At 41.5% G+C, this 22264-nt stretch overlaps 1 protein-coding gene across 6 annotated transcripts in view; it reads left to right on the top strand.

Annotated features, from left to right (window-relative positions):
* The window catches only part of pbx3b (pre-B-cell leukemia homeobox 3b), a 266799-nt gene that overhangs the window by 181251 nt on the left and 63284 nt on the right, over positions 1-22264 (top strand). For all 6 annotated transcript variants that reach the window (XM_068012461.1, XM_068012457.1, XM_068012462.1 and 3 more), the window contains exons 3-4: positions 3375-3619; positions 21336-21526. In XM_068012461.1, coding sequence (XP_067868562.1) covers positions 3375-3619; positions 21336-21526 — 436 coding nt within the window. The remainder of the gene's footprint in view (positions 1-3374; positions 3620-21335; positions 21527-22264) is intronic.

The following is a 22264-nucleotide window of genomic DNA, read 5'->3' as shown; positions in this document are numbered from 1 at the left end:
TTAGGATTTGCTGATAGATGAGCAAAACCCAGTGTCATCAGAAAAGCAAGAGCAGTGTTAAATAATGTTTCAGTATTTTCAGCATGTATTTTGGCCAGCACACAAGCATATTAAAATTAATGTACAATTTCAACATTACACCAAGACGTACGTAGCTAGGCTGTTGGTGAGAAGGGCCCTCCCCGTCAGATCTTTAATGCACAGCTGGAGTCTCACTCTCTCTGCACACTGCCCTCGAGGCAGCTGCAGTGGGGAAGAGACCATTGCCCCCCTCCTTCTGTAATGTGCTTTTGCAAAGAAGGTGTGGAGAGAGATGCAGTGGTTTTTGTCGAGGTTCACTCCCGAGCAGCTCTGTGACACAGGACTATGTGCTCTTCGGGCTGTTCCCAGGGATGCATACCGAGACAAACATCAACTGCTGCTGGAGGCCCATCAACTCGGTGAAGGACACTGTTTGGCCTGCCTGGAACTTGTTGGTCTTACAGTGCAAAGAGTTGTCCACGACCGAGTGTTGCAGACTGCCACATTCCAAGGTCCAATACATGCTGACGGACACACTAAAGCTTGGCGCAGCCACCTCAAAGGCTCAGTGGGGAAAGGCCACAGTACAAGGCCTGCCTGCCATTGTATACCGAGGGGCTGGAACCAGTGTAAAACCCCTTCGGCTGTATGCACCAAAATGTTTTTGCTATGTAATGCAAATGTACATTGTATACAAAATGAAATGGTAAGAGTTGTGAGGCACCTCATGTTCTGTATCGAAGGAATCCGATCTCTATTGCACTTTCTGAAGTGTCAAATTTGAACTGTTTTGTAATGTACCTTTTACAAATTTTTATGAATAAAACATATTTTTGGAAAAAAATTGAACTTTAGCAGTAGATTAGCAGCAGTTACACATTGTATCTTGCCCACCAGGATAAAAGAGGAATATAATGTCATGTGAATTTAGATACTTGTGTTGAAAGTATTACTGATACTCTATGCACAAGTAAGATTGTCTAGAAGAGCTCTTCAAACTTTGGAGCCTTACGTAATTGGTTTTGTTGTTTTAAACATGGGCATCTACATTGTTTAGTGTCCAGACAGTGGTAGTTTTTAAACCCAGGTATGTGTGGTGTTTTATACTTGGTTGTAGTGTTTGTACCTCAGTATCGCTATCTGGTGCTCTGAACATGGGGATCTTTGTTGTTTTTGCTGCCTAGGTTGTAGTGATATCAACACCAATATGTATGGTTTTTATACCTATGTATGTGTGATGTTTTATATGCTTGGCTTCACTATCTTGGTCACTTTAAGCTTGGGTATCTGTGAAATGTATTGTTACCTTTTTTTGAATGGTTTATTAAGTTTTGTGAGATGGTGGGATGGAAAAATTGGTGCAGAATTTAATTCTTTCACATTGTTTCTAAATTGAGATTAATGAAATGTGATAACATATTTTGGTATAACCTTTAGTTAATCTCTACTGGATTACTGATTCTATATAGTAATAAATATTACATCTGTGTCATACTATGTATCGAGGTCAACGCAATTTCCAAATAGGGAAAAGGTAGCCTAATATCGCAGAGTGATTTAATTGTAAGTATATCTACAAATATTTTAAAATTATTATTTTTGTGCTGTAGTACCATTTAGTCCAGGGGTTGGCAACATTTTTTACCTGAAGAGCCTTTTAAAAAAAAAAATAAAAAATTGCCAAAAATAAAAACTATTGGGAGCCAAAAGACAGAAAAAAAATTAAATAATGGAGTAAAGGCATAAGCATACCTTAAGAGGAAAAAAAACAAGAAATGCTGGAAATACTCAGCAGGTCTGGCAGCATCTGTGGAGAGAGAAGCGGAGTTAACGTTTCAGGTCAGTGACCCTTCTTCAGAACTTCGGTTCTGTGAAACGTTAACTCCGCTTCTCTCCACAGATGCTGCCAGACCTGCTGAGTATTTCTAGCATTTCTTGTTTTTATTTCATATTTCCAGCATCTGCAGTATATTGCTTTTATTTAAGAGAAAAAAGTTGTTTATCAAGAATCTAAGGAACATTACGCAGTTATTTGACGCTATAAAAAGTCATTTGCTTTTACTTCTCTGTGACACATAAGAATGACCATAGTTACTGCAGAATTTCATGTAATTTCAATCTTGTATATAGGTTAGACAAAAATCCAGTTTCTACATCCCAGGAATAGGTAAAAACTTTTTTTTGTTTTCAAAGTTGAATCTTGATGCTACCCAAATCTTAAATTTGCCTTTGGCTTTATCAACTTTTTCTTGGAGAATGATAATGGCACATTTTCTTTCACTTATAGGTGGATCCTTTTTGACAAAGGTTTTGAGCTTTGCTAACAGTTGCCAGGCAGAATTCGATTTTTTTTTTTGTTAACATGAAACATTTCATCCCATATCAGACATATGTGGGACCTGTTTGGCTTGGAAGCAAACAAAATCTAGTCATCTCTAAGCTAAAGCCACTATTTTCATCTTTGATGATACTTTGTTTCAATCCCATTCAACCCTTTTGCTTTCTGTGATTGAATTCATTCATTTTTCTGAATATGATGGTTATAACCCTTTTGTCCCTGCAAATCTTTTTGTAACCAAACAAACATTTTTTGGCAAACTTTCTTGAAAATCAGAGGTATATGCACATTCATACAGCTATGATCGTGTCTTTGCATCTTGTAATGATTGTTAAGACTATTGAAGTGCCATACCGCTTTTGAAGCCTGAGAGCATAGAGACTAAATTTTTAATTAAGGAAATGAATAACTCACTAAGGAAAATTATGTTGCCATCTAGTTCTTTGATTTGTCATTTTCTTGACTTAAATTTGTTTTAGGCTTTTTTCATGGTAATGCATAATGGAAATGCTTGGAAGCTGCATGAGATGTTAAAGAACCACATGCGGCCCTGGAGCAATGGGTTGCAGACCCCTGATTTAGACCTTTCAGTACAATGGTTTCAACCACACTATACTTGCTTACTGCTGCATCTTGGTATCTAGTTCTACATAGGCGTAGTTTTATTCTCTAAAATACATTCCAGTATCCTTTCTGGTTAGTTTATCCATGATATAATGGTAACACTTGTGTATGTCTGAACCTTTGGCAGGTTACAAATGTTGCTGTCCTGAAAGCTTCATTCCACACAGATTGTGTAATTGAGTGTATAAGTAAATTAAACACAGGCAGAGCCTGAACATGCATGTCATTGTTTGTAAGTTGCCAAGGTTGGTGTCCATAAAGGCTCATATGTAATAGATCGGCGAACGCTTGTTTCACAACTGATTTTTAAGTAGGTTAATTGGATGCCGGTTATTCTTCTCAGGTTGCCTCTATTTGTGAGTGCTCAATGTTACTTGGTTTCTCTTTAAAGGTCTCAGTATCCGAGGCGCACAGGAGGAGGAACCACCAGATCCCCAGTTGATGAGACTTGACAACATGTTGCTGGCAGAAGGGGTTTCTGGACCAGAGAAAGGCGGAGGGGCAGCCGCGGCAGCAGCAGCAGCAGCAGCGTCTGGGGGATCAGGATCGGACAACACTGCAGAACATTCAGACTATAGAGCCAAATTATCCCAGATCAGACAGATCTACCACACAGAGCTTGAAAAATATGAACAGGTATGAGCATCAATGGAATCAAATTTAGTTGTGCCATTGAAGCATCTAGTCTATGATAATATTGTAGGAAGGGCAGTTTAGCCATCATTAATGTTTGTTGTGCTTGCTATCTATAGTTCCTCTTTGATTATATCTTGATATTGTACATTGAAGACTGGAACTGCTCTGAAACCAGTTGAAATCCATATTATGCTGTATGGTTTAATTATCACTAACTCATTATGAACTTGAGCAAACAGGAACAGTATTTCATTGGAACAGTTGTCTCCAGCTGTACTGTTCTATTGTGCCAATTTCTGTACAAAAGAAAAGAAACCTGTGTTACTGCTCAGTTTGCCCTAGAACCCATACTGCCCTAAAACCCTCGAGTCTGCATATCAGCTGTTGGGGATTTAGAAGTGGAAGTGAAACGAGCAGATTCTGAGAGGGGGACTTAGATTCCTGGCATTGGGAGAGTGAGTTGTCCGTGTTTCTGTAAATGGACTTCAGTGCCTCACAGAAAAAAAGGCTTGTAGTTTTTGTTTGCATCTTTTTTTCACGTAACTTAAATCAAGGGATTGAAGTTAGTAACTGATACGTTATCATGCTTGCATGAAATAACATTTCTTGGTCTGCTGTTCTATTGAAGTTGTTACCAGTTTCATATGAACATAATTAACACAGTTATTACAAACTTCAGACTGCTTAATAGAAGTCTTCTTTATAAGTTGTAGATGAATAGATTCCAGCCTATGCATAAATGCATGCATAGGCGCCAGCTGACAAACACTGGGAGCTAAGAGGGCAAGAAATCGTAGATTAGTCACCAAAGGAGAGAGAACATTCCTTGAACTCTTCCCAACATATTCTGGCTGACTGAGAAACCATATATTGTTCTGACATTGAGCATATCACCAAATTCTTTTTTAAAAAAAAGATTGTATTCTTTCTGATTTCCTTAACTGATGGTGCTAACTCCATTTGGGGCATGGTTCCATGGGACACCAAGGTTACTTGTGGTGCCTGAATTGAGATTGACTAACTCAGCACTGTCCACAGATCAAACCTGGAAACTTGTGGTCAATATGGCTCAGTACTCCTCTATCAAAGGAACTCAACTCCTGGATTTCTGCTTGAAAAATACAAGATGGGGCTGAAATATTTATATAGCAACTTTAATATCCTCAGGATGTCCCAAAGTGCTTCAGAGCCAATTAATAACTTTTGAAATGTTGTCACTCTTATTGTGTAGGCAATGCAGCAGCCAATTTTTGCACAGCGAAGTGCCACAAACAGCAGTTTGTGAATGAGCAGTTGATTTATTTTGGTGGTGTTGGTTGAGGGATAACTGTTGTTCAGAAGACTGCTCTTCTTCTTCCAGTAATACCATGGGATCTTTTACATTTACCCAAACAGGCAGGCATACAGAGTCAAGAGATGGCACCTCTGGTAATGCTGTACAGATCGGTTAGCCTTGATTATCTTGGAATGAAATTATAACCCGCAGCCTTCTGATCCCAAGGCGAGAGATCTCCAACTGAGCCAAGCTGACATTTTTATATGATTAATCGCAGTAAATGGCCCTATCTGGATTTCGAACTGCAATGGCAGAAGAAAGGCCTTCCTTTAAAAATAAGAGAAAATTCGATTAAGTAAAATCAACAGCTGTTACAATGGAGTTCTAATTCATTCACTCTTTATATACCCTAAAGTATGCACTGACATAAATATACTACCTTGGAGTAACTTATGTAATAGTTATTTGGAATATGCGGTATGTTATCCTGTGTTTACTCTTGCATGACTTATCTTTTATGTACCATACTTAGCACTGTCATGTGGAGACGCGCCAAAGGGAGAGTGGGAAGATAGGAAAGAGAATCAACTGAGTTCTCTCAAGCACAGTTCACATTGACCATTAGTACCATGTCAGAGATGCTTCCATGGTACAGTGGGCCTCATTTAAAGACCTAAACCCTTAGAATGTTATTTGAAGTGCTTTTATCCCTGTCTGAGGCCCCAAAATATGAAAAGAGCTGAAGAACAGTGATATGGTTGTTGAGGGAGAAGTTGTCTATGCCCAGCATATCTTGAAAGTTTTTTTAATCGATATCACATAACTCTTCCTCAGAGAGTCAGAGTACGTTGGGAAGAGTTGAAGGAATGTTCTCTCTCCTTTGGTGATTAATCTACGATTTCTTGCCTTCATGGCTCCTGCTCTTTGTCAACTGACGCCTAGGCATCAACTGAATTATTTTTCACCATATGGTGACTTGGTTTATATTACAGCATACATTCTTACTATCATTTTGTTTTATCCTCTTCATTAGGTCCACGTACATGATTTTGTGTAGGAGATTAGTTAAAACAAGTAGTGTTGTAATCAGAAAGTATAGATATGGACTTTTACCTCAATGAACAAATATGTGGTACTGAGCTGTAAGAACCAGCAAAGTGTCAGATGTGATCATTGCTGAGTTGATCAGTCATATCTCGGAGGGGGTGGCAGTAGAGCACCACAGAAAGCTGAAAAAAGGGAAAAAATAGTCATTGATAATAGTTATCCACACACAGCTGGAAATGCATATATATGAGTAAATATAGGCTGAATGGCCTTCCTCATTTATAAGTACCCTGTGATCTCTGGTTGATGTGAAACTATATCAATCTAATAAAAAGAGAAAAAAATTAAAAATGAAACGAAGTAAAATAATTAAACATAAAAATGATCAAGGAACATGGTGGTGAGATCTAAGAAAATATTGTAGAGAACACAGTCACTTCCATTGGCTACCCTTCCTCCAGAAAAGGAATATGAACAGTATAGTATCCCTCATAGTGCTTCCTGTCTATTCCTTCACAGTTAGTAGGGGGGATCTAGGCTGTTGACGTTATTGCAAGCAGGAAATGCAGATCAAATGATTTGCAGTGGACAGTTTTTGCACATCCCCTGCCCAAGATGGAACCGACAGGGTCCTTTGAACTTGCAAACTTTTGGTGGGTGTACCAGGCCACCTTGAGTGTTTTATTAATGTAAATCTTATTACAGTTCCCATCAACCTGCTTGGTTGTGTAAACTTTGCATGCTATTTTAAATGTTACCTAGCAACCATAGCGAGTGTGAAGATTTAACAGCAGTAGTAGCCAGAGGGCTTCATTGGACCCATTAATGTACATTTTTATAATTGCCATCTTAAAGGATATTTTTAATCTGAAAGCTGCTTTCTTTAAATGTCATGTAATGAAAAAATTGTTAGTACTTATTTCAGTCTGTCATTGCTTCAGGTTGCTGTATCTATTTCAGGGCAATGTATGTTACAACAAGTAATCATCATTACAAAATCAAGAAGTTTGGGCATCAATTTAAAACAAACTCTGGTATCAATTAAAGCACCATGATATTCTCTTTGTCTCCATTTTAAATCCTTCCTCTTGGATTAACCAGCTACCTTTTCTGATAATGTTCAGAGTAGAGTATATGTTAGATCTGAAAGGATGCCCATTTTTGGTGCATATCTTATAGCTTTACCCAAGACAGATGTAGTTTTTGCTGTTAAAGTGTGTTTCAGATTTTTTGTAAAACCAACTGTACTATATTTGGCTTTAGTAGCAAGCATCACTAATTTATCATTGGCATTCCTCTTGCCGTGTGCACTTAGCTCATTGCATGCTCATTGTGCTTGTAGCTAGCTCCTGCACACTTGTGCTGCTAAAACCCATTTAATACTGTATAGTAGGATTGCCACCTTGTGAAAAATGTACGTGAGGACATCCAGCCACGTACCTCCACTGTTGCATTTGTCTGATTTACAAATCCTGTGTGCATTTGGTTCAGTAGAGTTGTGTGCAGTAGCATTAATGGTTTCAGACATGCAGATCCCACTCATTCAGAAATGTTGATGCTGTTGTAGCTTCCATTATTATACCAATTGAGATGTTGCCACGAAAGCAGCAATCCAGTCCTTTCTTTCAGATTAGGTTGAAACACCTGCTGTACTGGAATGGAATGGCAGGCAGTGCATCCAAAATTCAAATGTATAGCCCTTGGGCCACATTGACATCTGGGGTCAGGTTCAGTGAAGGAGTTATTTAGTATCCTGTTCAATACAGCTGCAAGATTCAAGACAAAGTGAATTGTGGACTGTCCCTGTCAGTATGGGAATGGTGCGAACCATGTGCAGATCATTAGGACATGAGGGTATGCACTGGCCCAGTAAAAATATTCCCTTTTTTCATTAGCACTGGTAATAATGTTTGAGTGCCCAGCTCTAATTTTGCACTTCTCTTGTCACAACTATCTGTGCTGAAGATGAAACCAGCGAAGGACTTAGTGGAGTTTTCTAAAATTTGAAAATGTATTAATATATTCTAGCTGTGAAAATCCTGACCCTTGGTGAGATAGAACCCAGAAACATATAGCGCGAACTTTAAAATAAAATCATGAGATTGTGCACCTGTCCTTGGCGCTATCTAAACCTTGCCTTGGTGCAAATTACATAATGTGCCAAGGTAGCAGAAAACCTCTGTCTCTGTCACAAGGTAGTAAAATATGTTAATAAAAGCTAAATACTGCAGATGCTGGAAATCTGAAATAAAAACAAGAAATGCTGGAAATACTCAGCAGGTCTGGCAGCATCTGTGGAGAGAGAAGCAGAGTTAACGTTTCAGGTCAGTGATTGGTAACAGTTACATTTCTAACTTTTGCCAGTTCTGATGAAGGGTCACAGACTTGAAACATTAACATTGTTTCTCGCTACACAGATGCTGCCAGACCTGCTGAGTATTTCTGGCATTTTCTGTTCTCATTTCAGAATTCCAGCATCTGCAGTATTTTGCTCTTATTTAGATTAGATTAGAGATACAGCACTGAAACAGGCCCTTCGGCCCACCAAGTCTGTGCCGAACATCAACCACCCATTTATACTAATCCTACACTAATCCCATATTCCTACCAAACATCCCCACCTGTTCCTATATTTCCCTACCACCTACCTATACTAGTGACAATTTATAATGGCCAATTTACCTATCAACCTGCAAGTCTTTTGGCTTGTGGGAGGAAACCGGAGCACCCGGAGAAAACCCACGCAGACACAGGGAGAACTTGCAAACTCCACACAGGCAGTACCCGGAATCGAACCCGGGTCCCTGGAGCTGTGAGGCTGCGGTGCTAACCACTGCGCCACTGTGCTTGTTTAAAATACAAGGTGGTCTCATGAAATCTTTCATTGTATGTTTTATAAACTGCATGTAGTACTTTATTCATGAACAATGTTTTTATTCATGAGGATAATTTACGTATTTTCTGAAGTTGGCTGCTCCTCCTCGTTAGATACACTGGGTTGATGGAGTGCCATCAATGGCAGATGTGCAGTCCTTCTGCCATCAAGGGTACTTTCTAATGGTGACCTCTGGAAATCTGACAGCACAAGGTACTATTGATATCCACTTACTTTTCTAATGGCATTTGTTTTGAAAAGCAGTAGCATGGACTGCATATGAAAAACAAAGGTGCCTTGTGCTACTTTTCCCACCAGTATTTGTCTGTAGGTATGATACATTTGTTACACGGCATTCCAAAATGAGAAAGATGAGTAGATAGCCTACCCTAGGCAGAAGGCCATGTGACTCTATTCTTTCCTCATTCCCTCAGATTCATTCTGGATTATGGATCTATGGACATTGGCAACTTTCCACTGCATCACATAATTGACCAATCAACATCTGTGAGCTCAAGGAGAGGGGGTTAATTTATTTTCACGCACCCCACCCAGCTGAAAATAGCGTGGCTATGCAGCTAAAATTGCCTCCAAAAACACACCGCCTGTTCCTGCTCTATTCCTGCCTCTCACCACTTTAACTGAGCCCTTTTTTTAAGGTGACAGAGGCTGTGTCAGGTGGGTGCCTTACTAATACATGCCAATTGGGATCCGATGATTGTGTTAGGACCCAAGGGCATATTAAATGCCAACTGAACAGAGCACCTGCTGCAGTCAACACCATTCAGTAAAACATATTAGAGAAGAAACAGCAGCCGTGTTGTCCTGTGGGCTCCACAAGCCTTTGCTGTCCTGGCTCCTGCCCTGCCCACCTGCAAGACCCTGATGATATACTTCCCCACCCACAAGTTACCAGCAGGTGGCCTTTGGGCTGCCCAGTGTTTGCCAGCTGGCAACCCCAGGGGTGGGGGATGCGATGGCTGCCCACCACAAACCCTCACAAAATCTCCTCCCACCCCTGTGCTCTCGGGTATCATCAGTTTGTGTCTTCAAGCTATGTCCTTACACACACACACACTTTCAAATAGTGTTACTGGATACAAATCTGAAAGCAGCACTCCTGGAGGTGCTGAAACCAATCATAATACACTAATTGACACCACAGCTGAGATTAGCAAACACAGTGCAGCCCTGAAATCATACCTGTGAGCTTCCTAGTCTATATGGCTTAGGACTACAGGTTAGATTTGGTTGGCATTCTTCCATCTATGAAAGATGATGGACACACAGCAAACAATCCATGTTGGGGGGTGCTGTTGGTGCACCATGTTGGTGCACCTTTGCTGATGGCTGTGAAGGCCAATCCCTGAGAGGCAGGTTCTGCCACAAGTGCCACACATAAAGCTGCCAAGTGATTCTGTGAGTTATTGTTTTTGATGTTGGCACCTTTTGCCAAGCTGCTTTCGCAGCTGGTTGTCGTGGTAGTGCACACCTGTCCACAGGATGTGTCACCATTTCCCTCTTTCATCAGCTGGTGACTCCCAAGTGCAATAGTCAACATTTAGGGCCTTCATGTCACGCATGCAATCATCCTTGAAGCGGAGCTTTGGGAGCCCCACTGGTCGTCTGGCCCAAGCTACCTCACCGTACAGAAGGTCCTTGGGCATGCGACCATCTTCCATCCTGCGAATGTGTCTGATCCACCAAAGCTGCCTCCATTTGATTAGTGCCAACACGCTTGGGAGATCTGCCTTTGAGAGGGCTGTCGCATTTGTGATTTTTGTCCTGCCAGGATATACCCATAATGCGCCGCAGACGGAGAAGAGGCTGCTTTTACTGCTAGCTATAAGTCGCCCATGTTTCACAGCCATACAGCAAGGTGCTGAGACACAGGCCTTATAAACCATCAGCTTGGTCCGAAGAGTCAGCTTGGTGTTATCCCCTTGCGTTTTGCGAGTCAGCCAAAGGTGATAGCTGCTTTTCCTATGCGTGCATCAAGAGACAGATTGTCTGTCACTGGTGGACCCGAGGTAGCAGAATTTGCTAAACACTTCTGGTGGGGTGTTATTTAGTGTGATCAGGGGCAGAGATGCAACACCTTGTCCCATGACCACATTTTCTTACCGCTTATAGTCAAGGAGAACAAATTACAGGCATGGGAGAGACAATCCATGCGTCTCTGTAGCTGAATTTCCATGTGAGTGACTAGCGCAGCATCATCAGCGTAGAGGAGTTCTCTGATCAGGACGTGATGTGTTTTTGTTTTCGCTTCAGCCTTGATAGATTGTAGAGCTTGCCATCTGACCTAGTGTGTAAGTAGACTCCTTCCATATCTGCAGGAGCATGAAGAAGAAGATACCAAATAGGGTGGGGGCTAGGACACAACCCTGTTTCACTCCATTCTTCACTCCAAAACTTTCGGAAGTGGAGCCATCAAACTGTACAGTGGAGTGCCTGTTGTCATGGAAGGAGCGGATGAGACTGAGGAGCTCAGTGGACAGCCAGTTTTTCCCAAAATCTTGCACAGCCCTGCTCTGCTGACAGTGTCGAATGTGAGATCTATGAAAGTAAGATAAGGGGGTATACTCTGTTCCCTACACTTCTTTTGTAGCTGGCGTATGGAGAAGAGCATGAACACTTAGATCTGTCGGCACGGAAACCACTGTGCTTCACAGAATCGCAGAATTGTTACAGTGCAGAAGGAGGCCATTCAGCCCATTGTGTCCACACCAGCTCTCCGAAATAGCAATTCACTCAGTTTCATTCCCCCGCCTAATTCCCTTTTGAATGCTTCAATTGAACCTGCATCCACCACACTCTCAGGCAATGCATTCCAGACCTTAACCATTCTCTGCGTGAAAACGTTTTTCCTCATGTCACTTTTGCTTCTCTTACCAAATACTTTAAATCTGTACCCTCTCGTTCTCGATCCTTTCACGAGTGGGAACAGTTTCTCTCTACCTACTCTGTCCAGACCCCTCATGATTTAGAATATCTCTATCAAATCACCTCTCAGCCTTTTCTTCTCCAAGGAAAACAATTCTAACTTCTCCAATCTATCTCCATAACTCAAATTCCTCATCCCTGGAACCATTCTCGTGAATCTTTTCTGTACTCTCTCCAAGGCCCTCATGTCTTTCCTAAACTGCGGCGCCCAAAACTGGACGCAGTACTCCAGCTGAGGCCAAACTAGTGTCTTATACAAGGTCAACATAACTTCCTTGCTCTTGTACTCTATGCCCCTATTAATAAAGCCCAGGATACTGTATGCTTTATTAACCTGTCCTGCCACCTTCAATGACTTATGTACATATACACCCAGGTCCCTCTGCTCCTGCACCCCCTTTAGAATTGTACCCTTTATTTTATGTTGTCTCTCCATGTTCTTCCCAGCAAAATGAATCACTTCACATTTCTCTGCATTGAACTTCATCTGCCACCTGTCTGCCCATTCCACCAACTTGTCTATGTCCTTTTGAAGTTCTACACTATCCTCCTCACAGTTCACAATGCTTCCAAGTTTTGTATCATCTGCAGACTTTGAAATTGTGCCCTGTACACCAAGGTCTAGGTCATTTATATACATCAGGAAAAGCAAGGGTCCCAACACTGATCTCTGGGGAACTCCACTACAAACCTTCCTCCAGCCCGAAAAACAGCCATTAACCACTTCTTTGTTTCCTGTCACTCAGCCAATTCTATATCCATGTTGCTACCGTCCCTTTTATTCCATGAGCTATAAGTTTGCTCACAAGTGTGTCGTGTGGCACTCTCTCAAATGCCTTTTGAAAGTCCATGCATACCACATCTATAGCATTACCCTCATCAACCCTCTCTGCAACCTCCTCAAAAAATTCCAGCCATTTAGTTAAACATGACTTTCCCTTAAGAAATCCATGCTGGCTTTCTTTAATTAACCCACATTTGTCCATGTGACTATTAATTTTTTCCCGAATTATTTTTTCTAGAAGTTTCCTCACCATTGAAGTTAAACTGACTAGCCTGTAGTTGCTGGGCTTATCTTTACACCCTTTTTTGAACAAGGGTGTAATATTTGCAATTCTGCAGTCCTCTGGCACCACCCCCGAGTCTAAGGAAGACTAAAAAATTATGGCCAGTGCATCCGCGATTTCCACCCTCACTTCCCTCAGTATCCTTGGATGCATCTCATCTGGCCCTGGTGCTTTACCCACTTTAAGTACAGACAGCCTATCGAATACATCCTCTTTATCAATTTTAAACCCTTCTAGAGTCTGAATTACCTCCTGTTTCACCATTGCCTGGGGTTGTTGCATCTTCCTTGATAAAGACAGATGCAAAGTATTGATTTAATACTTCAGCTATGCCCTCTGCTTCCATGTGTAAATCCGCTTTATGGTCCCTAATCGGCCCCACTCCTCCTTTTACCACCCTTTTACTATTTAAATGTCCAAAAAAAACTTTGGGATTTCCTTTCATGCTAGCTGCCAGTCTCTTTTCATGCTCTCTTTTTGCTTCTCTTATTTACTTTTTCACTTTCCCCCTGGACCCTCTTTATTCAGCTTGGTTCTCAATAGTATTTTCTACTTGGCATCTGTCATAAGCACACTTTTTCTTCTTTATCTTAAACTCTACCTCTTTTGTCATCCAAGGAGCTGTGGATTTGTTTGCCCTACCTTTCCCCTTTGAAGGAACATACCTTGACTGTGCCCGAACTATCTCTTTAAAGGGAGCCCATTGTTCAGCTACCTGTTTTCTTGCCAACTTTTGACTCCAATTTGTCAGCTCCATTTTTACCCCATTGCAGTTGGTTTTCCCCCAGTTAATTATTCTTACTCTGGATTGTTCTTTGTCCTTTTCCACAGTCAACCTAAACCTTATGATACAATGATCACTATCCCCTAAATGTTCTCCTACTGATACTTGATCCGCATTACCCACCTCATTCCCAAGAACCTGGTCTAGCAGTGCCTCCTTTCTCATTGGACTAGATACATACTAGTGTAGAAAATTTTCCCGAACATACTCTAGCAAGTCTTGCCCTTCACTGGCCTTTACACTACTACTATTCCAGTATATGTTTGGATTATTAAAGTCCCCATTATAACTACCCTAGAATATTTGCACCTCTCTGTAATTTCTTTGCAAATTTGTTCCTCTATATCCTTCCCACTAGCTGGTGGCCTATAGACAACACAGAGAAATGTTCCTTAGCTCTAGACAAATTGATTCTGTCCTCGATCCCTCTGGGACATCCTTTTTCTCCGCACTACAATGCTGTCCTTAATCAAGACTGCCACCCCTCCCCTTTTTTTCCCTTTCCTATCGTTCCTGAACACCTTGTATCCAGGAATATTTAACACCCTGTCCTGCCCTTCTTTGAGCCAGGTCTATGTTGTAGCCACAACATCATATTTCCACATGGCAAGCTGCACCTGTACCTCACCAGTCTTATTAACCAAACTCCATGCATCCACATACATGCCCATTAACCCTGATTCAGACTTTTATTACTTTCTCCCTTACTCTTACCCCACCTAATAACTTACTATTCCCTACTCTAGTGCTATCTATCTCCCCCAGTATTCTGTGCAGCTCGGAATTCCTCTCTGATAATTGCTCCTGGTTCCCACACCCCTGACAAGTTACCAGTTTTGCTTCCCTCCAATCTGAGCTCCCTCTCAGGTTCCCATCCCCCTGATAATCGAATTTAAACCCTCCCCAACAGCACTAGCAAATCTCCCTGCAAGGATATTAGTCCCTCTCCTGCTAAGATGCAACTTGTCCATCTTGTATAGGTCCCACCTGTCCCAGAACTGGTCCCAATGCCCCAGAAATCTGATGCCCTTCCTCCTATACCAGTTCTCCAGCCATGTGTTCAATCGCTCAGTTCTCTTATTCCAATGCTCCGTCGCATGTGGGACTGGGAATAATCCTGAGATTACTGCTTTTGAGGTCCTGCTTTTTAATCTCCTTCCTAGCTCCCTAAAATCTGCTTTCAGGACCTCATCCTCCTTCCTACCTATGTCCTTGGTGCCAACATGGACCACGACCTCTGTCTGTTCACCCTCCCCTCAGAAGAATGTCCTGTAGCTGTTTCATAAGATCATAAGAACTAGGAGCAGGAGTAGGCCGTCCGGCCCCTCGAGCCTGCTCCGCCATTCAATAAGATCATGGCTGATCTTTTCGTGGACTCAGATCCACTTACCCGCGCTCTCACCATATCCCTTAATTCCTTTATTGTTCAAAAAGATATCTACCTTAGCTTTAAAAATGTTTACTGAAGAAGCGTCAACTACTTCACTGGGCAAGGAATTCCATAGATTAACAACCCTCTGGGTGAAGAAGGTCCTTCTTAATTCAGTCCTAAATCTGCTCCCTCTAATCTTGAGGCTATGCCCTCTTGTCCTAGCTTCACCTGCCAGTGGAAACATCCTCTCTACTTGTATCTTATCTATTCCCTTCATGATTTTATATGTTTCTATAAGATCCCCCCTCATTCTTCTGAATTCCAATGAATATAATCTCAATCTACTCAGTCTCTCCTCATAAGCCAACCCCCTCAACTCCGGAATCAACCTAGTGAACCTCCTCTGCACCCTCTCCAGTGCCAGTACATCCTTTCGCAAGTAAGGAGACCAAAACTGCACACAGTACTCCAGGTGCGGCCTCACCAGTACTTTATACAGCTGCAACATAACCTCTCTGCTTTTAAACTCAATCCCTTTAGCAATGAAGGACAAAATTCCATTTGCCTTCCTAATTACTTGCTGTACCTGCAGACCAACCTTCTGCGATTCATGCACAAGGACACCCAGGTCCCTCTGCATAGCAGCATGCTGCAACTTTTTACCATTCAAGTAATAATCCTTTTTACTGTTACTCCTACCGAAATGAATGACTTCACATTTATTAACATTGTATTCCATCTGCCAGACCTTTGCCCACTCACTCAATGTATCTATGTTCCTCTACAAAGTTTCACAGTCATCTGCACACTTTTCTCTGCCACTCATCTTAGTGTCATCTGCAAACTTTGACACCCTACACGTGGTCCCCAACTCCAAATCATCTATATAAATTGTAAATAATTGCGGTCCCAACACCGATCCCTGAGGCACACCACTAGTGACTGATTGCCAACCAGAATAGCACTCATTTATCCCCACTCTCTGCTTCCTGTTAGTCAACCAATCCTCTATCCATGCTAATACTTTACCCCTAACGCCATGCATCCTTATCTTATGCAGCAGCCTCTTGTGCGGCACCTTGTCGAAGGCCTTTTGGAAATCTAGGTACACCACATCCACTGGGTCCCCATTGTCCACCTTGCTCGTAATGTCATCATAGAATTCCAAAAGATTTGTCAAGCATGACCTGCCCTTCATGAACCATGCTGCATCTGCCCAACGGGACAATTACTATCGAGATGCCCTGCTATTTCTTCCTTGATAATAGACTCAAGCATCTTCCCCACTACAGAGGTTACTCTAACCGGTCTATAATTCCCCATCTTTTGTCTACCTCCCTTTTTAAACAGTGGTGTCACATCTGCTGTTTTCCAATCTGCTGGGACTACCCCAGAGTCCAGCGAATTTTGGAAAATTAACGCCAATGCACCTGCTGTTTCTCCCACCATCTCTTTTAGTACCCTGGGATGCATTCCATCAGGGCCAGGAGACTTATCAATCCTTAGCTCCATTAGCTTGCCCAACACTACCTCTTCCGTAATAATGATTGTTTCCAGGTCCTCACCTACGTTCGTCTCTTTGTCAATTACTGGCATGTTATTAATGTCCTCCACTGTGAAGACCGATACAAAATACCTGTTCAATGCCTCGGCCATTTCATCATATCCCATAACTAAATTCCCCTTCTCATCCTCTAAAGGACCAACGTTTACTTTAGCCACTCTTTTTCGTGACATCCTTGACCCTGGCACCAGGGAGACAACACAACATCCTGGAGTGCTGTCAACGGCCGCAGAAATGCCTATCTGTTCCCCTAACCAACGAATCTCCTATCACTACTGCTCTTCCACTCTTCTTCCTCCCCTCCTGTGCCGCTGAGCCACCTGTGGTGCCACAAACGTGGCTCTGACTGCACTCTTCTGAGGAATCATCACCCTCACCAGTATCCAAAATGGAAAACCGATTAGCAAGCGAGATCATCTCAGGGGACTCCTGCAGTACCTGCCTGGTTCTCTTAGAATGCCTGGTGGTCACCCATTCCCTATCTGCCTGCAAGCTCCTAACATGTAATGTGACCACCTCCCTAAACGTGCTATCCACATAGTTTTCTGCCTCGCAGATGCACCACGGTGACTCCAGCCGCTGCTCAAGTTCCAAATCCCGGAGCTCAAGCTTCTGGAGCTGGTGACACTTCCTGCAGATCTGCTTGTCTAGGACACATGGAATGTCCATGACTTCCCACATGCCACGGGGTGTACATTCCGCACGGCCGAGCTGCCCTGCCATACCTTAACTTTACAGACTGTTTATTATAAGTAGAATAGCTTACCAGTTACTCACCAACTAGCTCTTTCCACTGCACCGAAACAAGAACCAAATATTAGAGGGCAAAAAATGAAGAAAAAAGGAGCACCTCCTCCCACTTCACCGAACTCACCACTCACCAAACTCCTATCTCCATACGCAGCTTGCAATCTACATGCTGTTTCCGGATACACTCGGTCTGCAAGTAAGTGGAGTCTTTTTAAGTATGACCTTAGCAAAGGCCTTCCCAATGACACTTAAGGAGTTCGATGCCCCTGTAGCTGTTGCAGTCTCCTCTGTCGTCTCTGTTTTTGTATAGTGTGATGATTTTGGCATCACGCATCTCCTGTGAAACAGAGCCTACTTTCCAGCAGAGAAGGAGAAGGTCATAAAGCTGTGGCAATAGATGGGACTTCCTGTGCTTGAGCAGTTTGGCTGGGATTCTGACCTGTTCGCTGGGTCTTCTTGAGCACCAGTGATGAGGGTTCTTCATCTAACTCATCCATGACAGGAAGTTGCAGGAGAGCATCAAGCACAGACTGGGAGATGTCCAACTCACAGGAGTACAGCTCACAGTCGTGTTCAGCCCAGCAGGCCATGTGTTTACTTCTGTCAGTGACTACGTTGCCATCTACCAACTTCAGGGGAGCAACTTTGGTGATGGGAGAGCCAAGTGCCCTCTTGATCCCTTCGTACATAGCTTGTAGATTTCCTTTGTCACATGCAGTTTCGATTTCTTGACGTTAACTAATCCAGTGTATGTTTGTACAGTATCTCTCCTTTGCATGGCTGTCTTGGCTACTTTCAGCTCGTGCAGTGTTTTAGCTGTTGGTTTTATGTTCATCATGTAGGCTTTGTTTTTTGCGTCAATGACCGATATCATCTCAGTTGAGTAGGTCTCAGACCAGTCCTTGTTGCGGTTTCTGCCTTTACCGAATGATGCTTCTGCTGCTTTATAGATGATTGAGCTTAGTGACTTCCAAGCTTCATAGATGCCAGTAACAGTGCTTCCCAATAAGGCTTTGGTGGGTAGCAAGTGTTCTACCGACAATGTGAAGTGCTGGTATTTGGCGTCATTGCTTATGCAAGGGATGTTGATGCCAACAAGTATGTATTTAACAATTGTACCACCAAAAATACTCTGCTCTCTGCTCTTAAATCAATTCCCAAGTGTTGAACAAGAGCGTCCTTAGTGGACTCTGCCTCTAACTTTACTCCTTTTGTCTCGAGAGTGCCTATGCTCTCAAGTTGGTCCATCCAAGTTGGGGAATTCACCATGTGGAGAGAAGCTGTGTCTTTTGAGTCTGTCATGCAGTGAATTAATGCTGCCATACTAATTGATCTATTTCTTTTGAGGTAGAGAAAAAGTCAGAAACCTGACTCCTTAAAGGGCGAGTGCTATCTGATTTACAGCAGACCCCCTGAGTACAAAATGCAGCCTCAATGAGACTATATTGAGGCAGGCAGTGATGTAATTTAAATTGGTAATTTACTGTAAGTAGCCACAAAAGCTTTTGCCTGAAGTGCATACATGTTTCTTAAGGGTGTAACCAGACTTTAATTATCTAAATGTAAATACTTAACAAATTTTACTTAGAGTAATGAGCTAAAGTGTGCACTGTATAAATGAGATATTCTAATTAATCATGCATGAATTGCTGGTTTAAAGGAATGTTGTATACGTCTGTAGATGTTGGTAAAATGCCCAATAGCAAATCACAATTTGCATTCATAGGCTCATTTAATACAGGTTTATGAAATTTGACTAACCATATTCAAAATAGACTTCAGCTTGTACATGTATGTATATGTTGAGGATATTGCCCTTTATTTTGGGAAGCCTCTTCTGTTTTGTGTGTGGTAAGTCTTGCAAATATTTGCCTGTGTGATCCATAACCTCTCATTCATCACTCTAAATGATTTATTAGTTGTTCTTTGATCCACTAGTATCTGTTATCCATATGAGTGCCATATACCAACCCCTTGATCTCCTTAACTGCCCTGTTTGTAAATATAAAACATTAAATTTCCAATGATTACCTTGTTTACAGTAGGAAATAGGAGCTGAGTGAACACATAATTCAGCTTCTTTTGCTCCATTGAGTAATAAATCAAAACATAAGCCAATTTGATGTTAAGGGCACCAAACTCAACTTCTGATTTCTCTCTCCTTTCAATATAAGTTATGGCAATAATGGCCAATGTGTTCATCATAAGTAATGACATAAAAGGGAGTTTAGTCTCATTTCTTTGGGGTCATGCTAGCCCCAAGATGACACACCTGGTCATGGTAGATTGAAATTAATTCAATCTTCCGGCAGCTATGGTAATCTGATATCTAAGTCAACTAGATCTGCAGTGCTGTAGGGCATTGTCACTGACTGACCAGGCTGCCTGGTCATTCATGAGTCATGGAAAAGTTGACATGTAATTTGGGTAGGATTCTTCCCACTTGGCTCTGGAGAACCCTAAAGATAACACCTAATGGTTGGGGTGATACTAGCTAGACAGTAGCGGGAAGCTCATCAGTACTTTGTGTTGGCAAGTTATGTGGTTTTAACTGGTTAACTTCCAACAGTAACCATGCACATGCTTGGGACTACCAAGATCTTTTTGTGAGGGAGAAAGTATGAACTCATATTGGGCAAACAGATACTCTATCCATGTGGATTTCTCTGTAGTTTGGCTTGGAGAGTCTTAAACATTATGATGGGTTTCTACTTGTGCCAGATACCTAGCTGCCTAAAAAAATACTTTGTAACTCCAGGGGTGAAATTCAATTTGAAGTCAATGGAGTGGAAAATCAGGTGGGGTGTACAACAGGTGGCTGATCTATGACTGCCGGTATTGTTCCCCTTGAAGTTCAGTTTGACTCCTGATGCTTTTTCTAAAATAAATATATGCACATTCACAAGAATACTCAGAATTAGGTCATATTTTCTGATCACCGCTTTCTCCCTTTATGGTGGTGAAATTGCTCAACATTGGAAACATGGTCATTTTATCAGCTGGAGGATAGAACAGTAAATTTACAGAATCACTATCTGAAAGAGCTAAAAGATTTAGCTCTCCTAAGTCAGGTATGTTGAACTGTAGCTTGAATCATAAGATTGTAAGAGCTTGCTGAGCATGCTATCCCTAGTTTACAGCAGGGCACAATAGAATACCTTGTGGAAATTGTTGCTGTTTGAGCGAATGTTCTTACTTTATTAGGATCATGACTGTGCTGAGTTTGAAATTTAGTACCCCAACAAACACTCTGGTATCCTTGAACTACTGCAACTTCTGACAGCAGCACATAGTATATGTACTCCTTTGTCATGTATATTTGTGATGATGTACAAAATTGGTTGTATTCTTAACAGGTCTCTGCTAGCCTTTCCATGCTCAGTGTTACTACAAAATCAGAAGGAGTAAAGAAAAATTGTATTGGTTATATCTGGAATACTTTATTTTTTTTCAGATACCATTTTATACAAAGTAAGATGATCTTAAAAACAGCTCAAAGGTTTGTGTGGCATTTATGTGATGATCTGAGACTAAAAACACATGGTAGCTCACAAAGCTCTACTTCTCATTCAGTTATGTTAATGTCACAAATGGCCGTCATGAATGATTTTATTTGGCATTTTGCAGCATGGAAATGCTGTCTATTCCTGCTAATTTGAAGTGACTGTTAAAACTAGAAAATGGAATGACTTAATTTGAATTAAATAATTGAAATAATTCAGCAAGATGTGAATTTAGTGCTTAACAATTAACTCATCAAATAATAAGAATTACGCAACTTTGAATTAAGGGGAGCAGACTGTATGAAAAGAATCAGAAAATGTGGATGGACATGATTCTGAGCCACAGCAAACAGGAAGAGCAGTGTCTGCTATTTTACCACTAGGACATGGTAACCATACCATTCCCCCATTAGAGGGGACAGAGTCATTGTTCGATTTTAAATACCTTTGTAAAAATGGAAACAGTGTGGAGTAATACATGACATATTCTAGCAGGGAAATTGAAACAATCATTTCACTCTTTCTGTTGTAGGCATGTAATGAGTTCACTACACATGTGATGAACCTTCTACGAGAACAGAGCCGGACACGTCCAATTTCACCAAAGGAGATTGAAAGGATGGTCAGCATCATCCATCGAAAGTTCAGTTCGATTCAAATGCAGCTAAAGCAGAGCACATGTGAAGCAGTCATGATCCTGCGGTCACGATTTCTTGATGCCAGGTACAGTTCTGACTCATAAAATGTACTGTATTTAGATCCTTGACTATAAGGTTCAAGGTACCATTCAACATTATGTCAGGACTTCCTCCCTACCTGGCCAACCCCAGTGAGAAGGCAGGTTCCAGTCTTTACATGATCGTTCAAGGACAGGAGGGAAACCTGCACATTGGATGAATTCCTTTCTGTATTATCCAAACTCCGTTCCTTCCTGGAGATGTATATTGGTATCCATGGAGGAGTCATTGGGCTGGACTGAACTTCATTCCTGAGCATAGGACATAGCCTGGTTTCAGGGCAAGGAGAGAGAAAATGAGGAATGTACTATTAAAGGAATACATCTAACCTTAAAATAAGCTTATTTTAAGGTTAGATGTATTCCTTTAATAGTACAGTCGATATAAAAAGACTGCTTTCCATAAGTAAAGACCCTCGAATTGTGTAACTACTGAAGATGGAGCATTGTAGCAGGATTACTTTTTCTGTAACACAGGATCTTGGGATTCTAAAGCTCTTGCTAATAAAATTTAGTTCAATGTGGAATTTTAACTTACTTAATAGAATTCTTAGTTTGCAACAACAAAATAACAATTAAAGTTGTATTACACTAAAGATATTTTAAACCATAAAAGCTATTAACTAATTACTCTTGTTACAACCAGGCCTTGGGCTCCCCTCTCGCACTTTTCCTGGTTTGGCTGTAACAGGGTTTAACTTTAAAAAAGAATATTTTTAGCTTCC

This window comes from Heterodontus francisci, chromosome 32 (genome assembly GCF_036365525.1).
Source record: "Heterodontus francisci isolate sHetFra1 chromosome 32, sHetFra1.hap1, whole genome shotgun sequence".
Taxonomy (NCBI): domain Eukaryota; kingdom Metazoa; phylum Chordata; class Chondrichthyes; order Heterodontiformes; family Heterodontidae; genus Heterodontus; species Heterodontus francisci.
This window is presented reverse-complemented; position numbering and strand designations above follow the sequence as displayed.